The following is a 13,114-nucleotide window of genomic DNA, read 5'->3' as shown; positions in this document are numbered from 1 at the left end:
ACAGCCAGGATTTTCCAGAATGTTCTCCAATGAAGACAAAATGACCTGCTCCTACACTGATAAGAAATCAAAGCTGCCCCAATGACTGTATCAACTCAAAGAGTTAAGGCTGAGTTGGTCATTGATCCTGACAAACAGTAGTCCACTGGCCAGACTAATCCCCGTGTCTCTACCGCTGGCATTCTTGGTATTTCCAGTGTCTGCGGGTCTGACCACTGACCGCCGTTGGATAACTGTCAGTGGCTGGAAAATCTCCTGGAAAATCCAACATTTGGAACGGACCAGGAATGTCAGTCAGATCTTCCCCCTTTCCACATACTGTTACCTCAGTTTCCTCCTATGCACGCTGACTGTACAACACTATGCAGATATACTATGGTGCTGTTTAGGGCCGCTTCACAAACCCAATGCTTTTTGGTGCTAACTGAAATGTAGCATCCTGAAAAGCTAGCATCAAATATCTGGTCAGATTAATATTATTATTATTATTATTATTATTATTTACCTAATATTTATTATTTGATAGTTCCTGATTTAACTTGCTAAAGGAATACACTGAATCACCACGACGTCATGCAGACAACAGCAGTCAGGTCCTGGTAGACAACTGCAGGTTGATTTGGACTGGGGAGAACTGAGAACTGGCAAACTTGTTTATTTTCTGTTGTCATTTTTAGCCGTACCTGCAACATTTAAAGGTACAATATGTAAGAATTCAAATCAGTTATATCTTGTTACAGCGCTGTGATTATGATCTTAGTTTAGACACAAAAAAACACTTGTTCAGGCTTAGGAAAAGATCTTGTTTTGGCTGGAGAAGTCCCCACTTCCTGTCAGAAATAACCAGTTTTTGTAGCCACACACATGGCGGAAAATTGTCCTGAGGTCTCCTTAAAAATATCCAGTAGTTTCATGCTCACAAATGTCTAATGCTAAGCATTTCACCCTCGCAAAATGTGCGTGCAATTTTAGTTTCTCTCTGTGGATGAACTGATGGGACAACTGATGAATAAAGCTGCACATTGTAAAAGTAACACACTGGACCCATAAATAAGCAAGTGATTGACAGCTTGTGTCCCCAAATGCCCATGGTGTTTTCACAGGGCTGTGTCACTACTCTCATGTCATCCAGCTTCAATAGATTGCTGGCTGCTCTCTCTGTCAACCCCCACGGGGAGTTTTTCTCTGCAGTTACATGTGTGTGTGACAGAGAAAGAGAGGAAAAGAAAATCGCAGCTTCGGTCACCCCGCTCTCCAGCAGCCTCTCACGTCTGAATCGAGGCCAGATGCTTTGAGATGCTAAAGAGCCAACCTGTCTGCTGTCAGAGTGTCTGACATACACAAAACTGACTCTCTCATTCACCTATTCACTCCCTCATTCTTCCCTCCTTCCTTTTCCCACCCTCCTGACTCTCTATCTCATGCAAAAATGTGGGCCTCGGCTGCCATTACTTCCAAACAGAGGGAGAAGCTAAAGTCTGCAACAGCAACAAGTTGGTTGTAAAAGAGAAGAAGGGGGAAAAAAAATGGACTCTGAAGGGACCTGTTGCCAATTACTCCTGCACGGACACTTTTTAGAAACCTTATTTCTCCTTTTGTGTCACCACTGAAAACCTGCTTTAATAAAGTCAGAGCTCTGCAGCAGCCTGCACGCAAGAACTCACAACTTTTGTTCAGCTACAATGTCAACCATGTTACTTTGCCAAAGAGGACAATATCTCTCTCTCGGGTTTGAGTGAAAAGAGACTTGGCACCGAGGCGATGGGTTAATGAGGACTGAGTAGGTTTGCATGCATTCAGCAATCACACTGCGAGACTTAAAAGCCGAGCCATGTGGGGGAAGGTGACAGTGAGCAGCCACTCAGACAGACAGTCATTGTGTAGGAATGGAGGCATATTATAACCTCAGGTCTTCTGGCAAAACATTAAAAGGCTCCTCTCATTTTACAGTGGAGTAGGCTGACTTCACTCCAATACCATTTTCTTGCCTGTTTGAAGTTTTATTGTGGAGTTTCAGTGAGTAGATGCGTGACAAATAAATGGGGGAGTGGATTAGGTGTGGACTGATTGCCTTGCTGAGGTATTGTGTGTGTCAGTGTGCTGCTGCCTTGCCTGTACTTGTGGATTTTCTTTTGTTAGCGGCCGACGAGGATTATTGTGACTCACCTAGCCTGTTGATTTTCTCTCTCTCTCTCTGTCTGACTGTCTTTCTCACAATCTCCATCCACTGGGATCACTTGTCTCAGGATTAATCAAGGCCACCCAGGCTCTGTAGCAAAGAGGAATATTTCTGCCGGTCTGAACAAGCTCTCAACTCAAGTTGGAAAACTGTTTGGGTACCACTGATACTGTTTTTATGATCAGTGAAAGTCCGCTGGGCGGCGGCCACCCATTAATGAAACGTTGCATGAAGGCACTTTTTATGAATGCTTCCCATTATCGCTCACATGCTTATACCCTCGCCCATACACTGCCTGCACTGATCTGACAATTTTATACTTTCCACCTGTTGCTCTCGTCTTCACACTGGCTTTCCCCTCGGTTAGTCACGCTGTGGTGTTGCTGTTAAAGAAGGGGCACATGAAAATCTAGCCGCACAGACCAGCGAGCAGGGAGTCGTAGGAAAGAAAGGGGGGATGGAAAAGGGAAGGGTGATGGGAGGGCAGAGGAGCAATAATACAGCACAGGAAGCAAGGAAGCGAGGAAAGGAAAGGGATGTGGGTGAAAATAGTCGGGAACAGGAAAAGGGATGAAAGTGGTCAAAAATGGCGCTTTGTCAGGAAGATGTCACCTTTACCGATATTATCATTATTCTTTGTTACTTAATGTTTTAGCATCTTTCAGCTCAATGTTTTGGTTTGCTCTCACTACTGTTGTCGTTTTCACCAGCGGCAGGCAACAGACAAAGCGAGCGATTAGCTGGCGAACTTTAAGGAGAATATACGAGAGGTGTGATGTGTTTATTGCCGAAGGTAGAAGAATTCCAGAAAACCTAGCACATTTATTTTGCAACATAGTCCCAGGGCTCCAGACTAGTTATTCACACTGGTTGCACTGGTGTACCTAACTTAAGGTGCACTAGCACATAATTTAGGTGCACCCAATAATATATTTTAACTTAACTTATTTAAACATTATGCAAATGAATGTCAACAGGAAAAAAGGTGGACCTACATGTTTTACTTCTTTTATATCAAACGCAACATGAAATGGTGATAATCTCTTTTGTTTATAGAACAAACCTCTTCATTTCTTGGCATACTGGTGCGACCAATAAAAATTTTTAATCACATTTGACAGACGTCACACCCTGGAGCCCTGAAAAATTCATAATGCCAGATGAAAGCTAATGTTGCTCCTTGTCGGCTGGATGTGTAAATAAGCAACTGTAAAGCTAAAATGTTTGTCATATTACCTTTAGAAGGTGATAACATGTCAGTGTTGTATCCCAAAAAATAACTGAATGCAGGTTAAAGTCAGATTTACAGAGGATTTAAAGTTTTAATTTAGTAATATTGAGTAAGCATTTTAAACATTTGTTGGTTCCAGCTTCTCCAATTTTAGGATTTGCTGTTTTTTCTTTATTTTATATTGTAAAATGAGCACCTTTGGGTATGTTGAGGTGTTGTGAAATACAAATCAGCTTGCTGTGATTTGTCGGGTTGCTCTTGTTGGGACTGACGATGCTTTCACACAACAGATCAGCTGCCTTTGCTCTGCTGTTACATGGAGCCATAACCTCTCTGATTTTACAGGACTGAGGTCACTTCAGCTGAGTTTGTTCACATCAGCTGAAATTCCTGCAAATACACACAGCCTTAGCCAAAGGGCCAAAGTTTCCATTTCAGCTCCCATTTTTTTTCTCACTACTTTTATCCTTAAGGCATCTAAAAGAAGCAGACGTGGAGAAGGAGGATAATAAAATAGAGAAAAGAAAACTGACACAAGTAATGTGTCTGGTGCTCAGCAGTAGAGGAGATGGTTTAGATGGGAACTGATGTCTGCCTTCACTTTAGATTTTCCTGCTTGGAGATCTTAAGGTACTCAGACCTCGGTGTCTGTCTGCTGGCCAAATAATGACCAAACAGGATTAAAGATGCCCAGTGTTCCCAGGAGCTCAGGCGGCCTCTTTCGAGCCTCTCTTTGGACTACCTGGTATTGGAATTCCCCCTAAACCCCCCACCATCACCCCCACCCTGCCTGCTTTTGTGTTCTCGCCCCTGAACCCACTTCTTTCTCTTCTGAACTTATTCTCACTATTTTAACTCCGTCCTGAGCCCAGCAGAGTCTCCGGAACAGCTCGGAGGTTGCGTGTGATTGCAAAGGGTGATCTGCTGCTGCGGAATAATGGGCTTCCTCTCCGGGGTAATACTGGCGTTATTAACAGACTTATCATAACGGGATTATTTCCCCGTCACAGACCCCACTTCTGGATCTTGTTAGAGAGCTACCTGGGAATCTCTTTCTTCTGTCAGTCCTGCTCTTACTCATCCCGGGCCAGTTGGTAGCATGCGGAGGGTAAACTCCCACAATCACTTGGTGTATTTACAGTTCCTGTCAGAAGCCATTCAGCAGTATTTAATAGTTTTTGAGCATCAGGATGCGAGGTAAAATAGCCTCAGGTTGACCCCATAATAGCTAGCTGCAACACTATTGGAGTTTATTTTTGAACGTCGAATCAAATGCCTCGCTGCGAGAAACGCCTCATGAAAGACTATCAGAATGATTTGAGGCACTTGAGATGTTTTCTATTTTTAGTGACGATGACTGGCTTTTCTCTGTGCTGCTGACAGCAGAGGAGGATGCATGTAATGAGGAAGGTGGAGGAAGCGGCGAGGGAAGATGGAGGGATGGTAAAAAGTATTTTCACTTTGTCAAAGGAGTGCAGCCACGAAGGGGCGGAGAGGAGGGCTCCAATAACTTTAAGAAACAACCAGTGAGCAACATCAGAGGGGGAAATTAGCTTTTGGGATTTGTTGCCCGAGTAGCCAGAACAAAACCAGACCCTTGGAGGTCACAGGGGTGGGAGGAAGGAATCAGACCAGCTCCCCTCCACTCATCAGGGGGTCACAGGGTTAGGGCCGGGGGGAGGGGAGGAGGGGTCATGGTTGACGTTCTCAGAGGGTTGTTAATTCTATTATCCCTGCCTGAGAGGTCCTTGTCGGGGCTGCGAGTGGAGAAGAGGTGGGACCGGCTTGATAAAAGGTGAAAGGAGGTTGTGAGGCGTGATTATTTTGGCATGGGCAGTGATCACATACCACACATATCTTTATCTCCTTGACTCATGCGCACTCAGGAAGTCGGTCTCCTCTCTTTGACTCCCCCTCACTCCCTGTCACGCTCTCACAGAGCTGCTCACAGTTTAGTCAACGTGGAGTCAACTGGCAAGAATTGAAACACCCTGCTGACTGATCATTAACGATCAATTAGACCAGCCCTAGATGTTTTCTGTCCTCGATTCCCATGTAGTGCTGGATGTTAAAACCTAAGATCACAATTATGATCACAGTTCTCCTTTTTTGCAGTAATGCATTATATGTAATTTCTGGGGCTGGTTCTACTTATGATTTGCTTCTGATTGACAGTAAAAGTTTTACATTCTTGCTGCCACCCTGGCCAATGCATACATCTTTAAGGTTCTGGATGCATTTCATTAAATCAATTGCAACAAGCAGCAAAGAAGGCTGACTGTTGCGTTGCCCCACCTCAGCCAAAAAGCTGCACTTGAACACGCTGCAAAGACTACAGCCGACTGCCAACAAGCTCGTACGTTCTGCGCCTACATTAAAGGAAATGCCTCTCTGCTGATATACAAACATATATCAATAACACAGGTTCTTCTAATCAAGAGTATGTCTGATAAACGTTGCAAACTGGACTGGTGAAAAGGCAGGGATGAAAAATAAGGAACCATGGATGTTACAGCGACAGGCTCAAGGGGCTTTTCTTTGTGTACGGGTTCGCTCAGCCAATCAGAGTGATTCTCTCCCCGACGGGCTCCGTCACAGATTCTACATGCTCAATCGGCCAAGAAGCCGCAGGCAATGGTTGACTAATGCCAACTACGGCCACAGACGCTCACCGATGGCAAAAAGGCAAAAGTTTTCATCCCTGGCTGCAGTGAAAGGCATGGGGGGATAATAGGGACTTTTAGACAGTAACACCTGAAAGGCATTAACAGAGATGTTTTGCATTGAAGTTCAAATCTTGCATACGTTGTCATCTCTGCACACCTGGCCAGTCACAGTACTGCACACACTGGGTGTTTGGTAGAACTACAAGAATTGCTGAACTAAAAGCATCAGTATGATTCAAACAAAGAGCTCCTTGGATCGTTGAAAAGCATCTGAAAACCTTTACACCAGCAGCTTCTGACAAACTGTACAAAACTAAGTATCTTGTCATTTCAAACATACTGAAGCCTTTAGTCCAACAACTTTTTTATCTTTCCCAAACAGCAACCAGTAACCATGCGCACTATAAGTAGCCTAGTGTGCACAGGTTAGAAAATAAGGCAAGATTTGATCTTCAACACCATGATGCCTTTAAGGACAGACAGAAAGTCATTTGTACAGTTTACCTCCCTTTAGTGAGGCTATTTGACTTTGAGGTTTGAAGGTTTAAACACTTTCTGCCACTTTGGGTCGGATGACACTTTGTACAAACCAGTTTGATTCAACAGTACTCCAGGGGGTGTTTCAAATGGTCCAATACCCACTTCATTTGGAGCATACTAAACACACTGAGGCCCCTCAGCTACCAGAAGAGAAGCTGGTCTTTGCAATGTTGTGCTGTTCTTTCATGTTTTTTGTTTGTTTGTGAATCTAAAAGAGTTTGCAGCGCATATATTTCAGAGGAATCTGATACTAAACTGCAATCTGATCCAAGCGTTTGGTTAAATATTGCTCCTCTTGTTCATCTTCCTCTCTGTCTGTCACTCCAGTGTCTTGTTGGGAATATTTACACAACTTTAGATCATCAGACTCTTTCTGTATTCAGTGCTTACTTGAATGATGTGCCGTTGATGCATCTAATCTTTTTGTGTGTACGTGCACATCACTGAGTGTCAGTTTGTATGATTGTGTTAGTCCTGGCAGACTGTGTGCAGCCATAGCTGGCATGGATTATTCCACTTGGCCAGACGGATTTGGGCTTGGCACGACAGGCTGAGGATATGTGTCCCCTCTCGATCCCCGCAGGCAACTAACACTGATAATACTATCTCCAAATGGAGGACTTAATCTGCTGCCTCCTATTGTGTTAATAATATGTATCCATGTTTCTCATCCTAAAAATAGTGCAGTGGCCAAGTGAGGCTATTATTCGTTATTTCTTCAAAGAGTTTTTGATAGGCGCGTGAGCATCGTGATCATAAAACAGTGAAGTGAGTCGTTTTCAAACCCCTTCAGAAGTAACACACAAGACAAGTGCTCACCAGGTTCAGTCAGGGACATTCAGGAAAATCACAGAGCAGCTGCAGATGGTGATGACCGTGACTCATCCTGTCTGTTCCATCCTCAGTCTTTTTACTAAATCCATCCTCTTTTTCCTCTTCCTGCCTCGTTAGTGACACTCACAATTAGCAGCGGCGTCACCATAGATATGGAGTGTATATAATAAGCGATGAGCCTTCACTGGAGGGGTGGGTGGCTCTGGGGATGTGCCCTTCTGGGAGAAATGTTTCAAATAAACAGATGTAAATGACAGCAGGCCTAAAATCAATAGATAATTTGGCTTTACGATTGTTTTAATTGTAATAAGTTTGTATGTTAAGTAAATCTGTCACATTTTAACGATGCAAATATTGAGGATTATGTGTTTATTAATTTTATTATAAACAATTTAAGGATAATGATACCATGATTAGCCCTGTAATTCACAGCAGACAATGAAGCTGTTTGCCACATACAGTAATGAGTCTCAGTCACGTTCATGTATTTTTAACACTTGAATGAGAGGCTAACCACAAATCACTTAACAGCTGTCAGCATCCTGCGTTAATGTTTAATGTTTGTCTCAAGTCTAATACATCTACAGTAGGAAGAGTACAGGTGTAAATAATAAAGGTAATGATGGCTGAACTCATTTAGCTGCTTCAGTTTCAGTATTCTGCATCCAGTCACACTGTTGTGTGTTACTGAGAACGATGATGTTATTGGTGACATCTGTGCTTTTCTTGCTATGACCAATCAAAATGTCTGCTGTGTGCCTTGTTTTCTGCTGAACCTGCACTAGAAAACAAAATAAAAAATGAATATGTTTCAATAAATCATATGTAATAAATCATTGTACAAGGCACAGAGAAATATTACTGTTATTAGTAGTATTTTTGTCAGTAAGATGCTGTCATGTATAATATAGTATTAAAATATTACTTTGGTAAAAATGTATCTTCAATTATTTGACATCAAATGTACTTAAGTATTAAAAGTAAATGAGTCATACACATTTTTACATGTATTCAACATTTTTCTGATTTCCAGAATCAGTCAGTTGCCAGTAAAATAAATTGCTTTAATAAAAATACACTACTTTGGCTCTGATGCAGCATGTTATCTTCAGAGTAACTGAAGTTATCAAGTAAATGTAGTGAGTAAAAAGTACAACACTGGCCTCTAAAATAAAGTGGAGTAGAAGTATAAAGTAGCAGAAAATGGAAATACTCAAAATAGAAGTACTGTCCTTGAGTAGATGTACTTAGTTACATTCCATCACTGGTAAAATTAATTAATAGCACTTGCTACTTGGCACAGTGATCCTTTGAGCTAAATGTTAATGTCTGCATGCTAACATGTTAGCAGGTATTTTCACCCTTTTGTAGTTTATTGTGTTAGCATGCAACATTTACTAATGCACACTGGAGCCACAGCTCCCATTCATTTCATCACCAAAACTACAGGTCTTCTTCAGGCTAGTTCAAAAATCTGAACTCAAACACTGAATTATGAAAGAAGAAAAATCATGGCTGAGTTTTAAAAACATTGTCATCACTTATTATTTATAGCCTGCTCTATGCTCATCTGTATAGTTGTTACTACTACTTGTGCAGTTTGACTTGCAGCAGAGGAAAAGAACGGGTATAATGTTAACGATGGCCCGTTGTTTTCAGTCTTAACAGTGACTCCAGCCATCGTTAGCATGATTACTGACACCTGTGTTTGATGAGCCATACTGTCCACTGTTATAAAGATCTACTGTAGTTACATTCTAGTTTCTCACTGTCCTGTGAAGCTTGGTCCCTCACTGGAAACGTGAAACAGGGAGAACATGATTGAATAGTAAACTTGACTACATTTTTTAGCTTTAAACCAGCTGGTGATCAGTAACAGCTCAAAATTCTTCTTCTTGTGTCTTAACTATCATTTCTTTATGTTGAAGGCTCTGCAGCTGTGTGCAGCAGTCTTTGCTGGGTCCTAGTGCCAGCCTTTTTTTGTCTATGTCCTGAGTCTACATCCATTTTTGCATAATGAATCAGTCAGAAATGGCAGAATAAATTATTTGGGAGTTCTGTATTAAATTTTAGCAGGGCCATAAACTTGGTCATGGCAGCATTTGGGAGAAGGTATTATGGCTTATGAATTTTAAATGAAAAACCTTGTACGCATGGAAGCAGCTCTCCAACTCAGGCGGCAGTAGCTCATTCTATAGAGGACTTGGCTCGTTCTAGTCCAGCATGGACCACCAGTCAATATGGAGCGTCGAGTGGCAGCTATAAAGGTGCAAGGTCCCCTCTGGGCCACTGCAGAGGTGCCCCTGAGCAATGCACAATACCACTATCAGGCAACTGCGCTATTCAGCAGACCCAAACCAAAGATCTGTGTGTGTAAATTCACTAACCATATTATTCAGAGAGCAAGTATAATAGTCACATCTGTTGCATGAATGTGTGAATTAAAAGTGTCGTCTGTTTTTCTCTCTCTCATCAGAGTGCGTGGTGTGTCTGACGCCGTCGGGGTGCCATGGCTCTGGTTCAGGCACTACCTGTGACCGTGACTGACCACCCCAATCCAGGTCTCGACGTCCAGCAGTGCCGACCGTTATCATCCCACTCCCCCTCAGGCCCCTGCCCTGGCCCCTGTGGGCCCTGCAGCTCCGGGACAGCCATGGGTTCTGTCAGTAGTCTCATATCAGGCCGGACGTACCAGGAGAGACACTGCCGGGCCGCCAGCGAATTCGCCACCAAGTCACGCCGCTCCACACCAGCTACCAGCTGCTTCCGGCTCCAGGATAACACCCTACGCAGCGGGAGCTCCCTGGAACAGCTGCTGGTTATCAGCAACCAAACGCAACCCCAGGCCCAGGTTCTGCCTCCTCCACTGCCCACCAAGAAGCAGCCAAGGCCTGGGAACACTGCCGGAGCAGCCGGTGGAACGGTTGCTGGAGCAGTAGGTGGCGGCACTAATGGAAACTTTGGGCATGTGAGCGATGAGGTTGTGGTTGGAGACTGGAACGACAACGTGGTGCTGGCAGCTACAAGCCCCTACAGTGACTCGGAGGACCAAAGGGACAACAGGACACTGAACGGAAACATTGGAGGGCCTCCTCCCAAACTCATACCAGTGTCTGGACAGTTAGAGAAGGTGAGGAGTCGGAGATTGTAGAACTAAACCGATAAATTGTTGAGACTGTTATATTTAGCTTACTGCAGATGTATCTGTATCAGTGAATAGGGAGGAAATGATATAATGATAATAACAGCAATCATTTAAAGAAAAAGGTGGGTAACTGGTCGTCACAATTTGTCTTCACACCCTCTCAATGACAAGTTAATCTTGTAGATGAGTGGATGGGAGCCGGTGTTTGCCTCCAGTTAAATAATATCCATCTACTAGAAGGGTTAAAAATGTTATCATGTTATTTGGAAACTGGTTAGCAGGAGGTCAGAGCCTCTGACTCTAAACGCTGCCGTCAATCGGTCGGAGTCAATAGGTCTTTCCAGGATGTCTGATAGCGATTGAATTTGTTAATGTTTAAATTTCCTAAATAATGATCAGCATTATTTAGGAAAGTCAATTGTTCTTTGTTTACAGTGATAAATGCAAGAGCCAAACCAACACATCAGCATGACCAACGTTAGTGTCTGTAGTGAGAAACTGCAGTGAAGAAATGCTGAAAGTGTGTTTGGTTGAGGGTCAAGCCTAAAAGTTTATTCTTGTCTGTACTTGACAAAATTATTTTTACTCACGGTCCACTTACAAGCTTCTGATGGAGCTTTCAACCGCAACACATCATCTCCTAAGCAAACTAAAACATAAGTAGAATCACTCTCTTCCCTGAAGTGTTTTAGCACCTTTCAGCTGACACATATCAGCCCTAAGTGCAGTCGACCTCTGACCTGAAGATATTTCTCGGAAAATGTCTTCCATAATCACAGACTGTGACATTAAATATCACAGCACGGCCTTCCTTCTCTGCTCTCCCTGGAACATGCACTGTTCTCCTTCTGAGAATGGGCCGGCATGTTTTACAGCAGATTGCCTCAGCTGTCTAATTGGCTATTTATTTCCATCGATCCGGAGGGAAGCTTAATCACTGGCCTGACAGGCCCAGATGGATCATTCGACGGCTGCTCACCTTGCAGACACATCATGATCAATGTCAGCGCTCACTTACATTCAGTGACGTATTTAGTGAACCCTGAGGAAGATCGTTAAGAAAAATGCTTACAGAACATGTGTGGAGCTTTCACCCCCTCGTCTCTTCCTCCTCTTTGCTTCTCTGTCCTCTAATCAGATTTCCTCCGTCCTCTCCTCTTTCTCTTGCCCGTCTCTCTATCTTAGATGTTAGAAAAATCATTAAGAAAATTGCTTAATGAAGCCCATGAATATCAATTAAACCAAATTAAACTAATCAGAGCCTGGAGGGGTGACCTGCCAGCATATCACTCACCCCTCTCTAATGAGTTTTATTCAGCTGTAGCTAATGAGCACAGCTTAGCTTTTATCACTCACTAATGCAATTTTTTAAAAATGTTGTGCTTTCAGAACATGGAGAAAGTGCTGATCCGTCCTACAGCCTTCAAACCTGTCGTTCCCAAGAACCGTCACTCTGTGCATTACTTGTCGCCACGGCCAGGGGGCAGCAGTCTGTCAGAGAGCCAGGCCAGCCTCAACCTCCTGCTGCCCCTCGGGGGACCCAACAGCGCCGGCGGTACGACCAACATCGGAGGGAGCAGTTCCAGCTCTGAAGGGAAGCGCAGCTCCTACAGCGGCCGCAACGCTCGGAGCAGCCAGTCCTGCTCCATGTCAGATTCAGGGAGGAACTCCCTCTCCAGCCTCCCGACTCACAGCAGCACCGGCTACAGCCTGGCCCCCAGTGAGGGCTCCAGCTCCGGGTCTGGGTCCGGGGGCCAGTTGGAGCCTGTGACAGGCCTGGGCCGAAACACTTCAGGTGGTAGTGCGAGCCACGGCCACTCTAACTCGGACAGCGGACGTTCCTCATCCAGCAAGAGCACAGGCTCGGGGTCGCTAAGTGGGCGCGGGCAGCCCCTGTCGGACAGCGGGTCCTGTGGCCACTCACCGCCACCCGTGGAGGGCTACGAAGGAGTGGTGAGGGAGCTGGAAGAGAAGCTGAGGGAACGAGACCTGGAGCTGCAGCAGCTCCGGGAAAATCTGGATGAGAATGAAGCTGCCATCTGCCAGGTGAGACATAGAGGCTCTCCCCACACAGACCAAAACACGTCATAATGATGTTAGTGCAGATGAAACACTAACCCCTGACCTTTCATCCATGTCTTCTGCTCTCGAAGGTGTATGAGGAGAAGCAGCGTCGCTGTGAAAGTGAGATGGAGGAGCTTAGACAAAGCTGTGCAGCAAAGATGAAGCAGGCTTCTCAGAAGGCCCAGAGGGCACAGCAGGTGCTACAGTTACAGGTACGCTAAATATTTAAAAGCCTTTCAAAACAGTTACACAAAAATCAGCTGATCTGTTTGGAAGAAAAACAACCTGACATTGTTTCTAGTAGCAGCAGCCTTCCTTACCTTACCTTACCTTTCATATGCCCTGATGAAGACTGTGAGTTGAAAGATCTTGTTCAAATTACGACTTTGCTGTTCTCACGGGTTAGATGTAAGCCCTACGGTTCTATCTCTGAGGCTGCTTGTCTTACCCTTGAT

General features: G+C 44.2%; 1 protein-coding gene across 2 annotated transcripts in view; it reads left to right on the top strand.

Moving 5' to 3' along the window:
- LOC311271052 (leucine zipper putative tumor suppressor 2 homolog) overlaps positions 1–13,114 on the top strand; it is a 50,675-nt gene that overhangs the window by 33,093 nt on the left and 4,468 nt on the right. For both annotated transcript variants that reach the window (XM_084376424.1, XM_084376425.1), the window contains 3 exons: positions 9,927–10,580; positions 11,985–12,641; positions 12,749–12,871. In XM_084376424.1, coding sequence (XP_084232550.1) covers positions 9,960–10,580; positions 11,985–12,641; positions 12,749–12,871 — 1,401 coding nt within the window. In that variant the 5' untranslated portion in view covers positions 9,927–9,959. The remainder of the gene's footprint in view (positions 1–9,926; positions 10,581–11,984; positions 12,642–12,748; positions 12,872–13,114) is intronic.

This window comes from Pagrus pagrus, assembly GCF_965226575.1.
Source record: "Pagrus pagrus genome assembly, chromosome: 15".
Classification (NCBI taxonomy): Eukaryota; Metazoa; Chordata; class Actinopteri; order Spariformes; family Sparidae; genus Pagrus; species Pagrus pagrus.
This window is presented reverse-complemented; position numbering and strand designations above follow the sequence as displayed.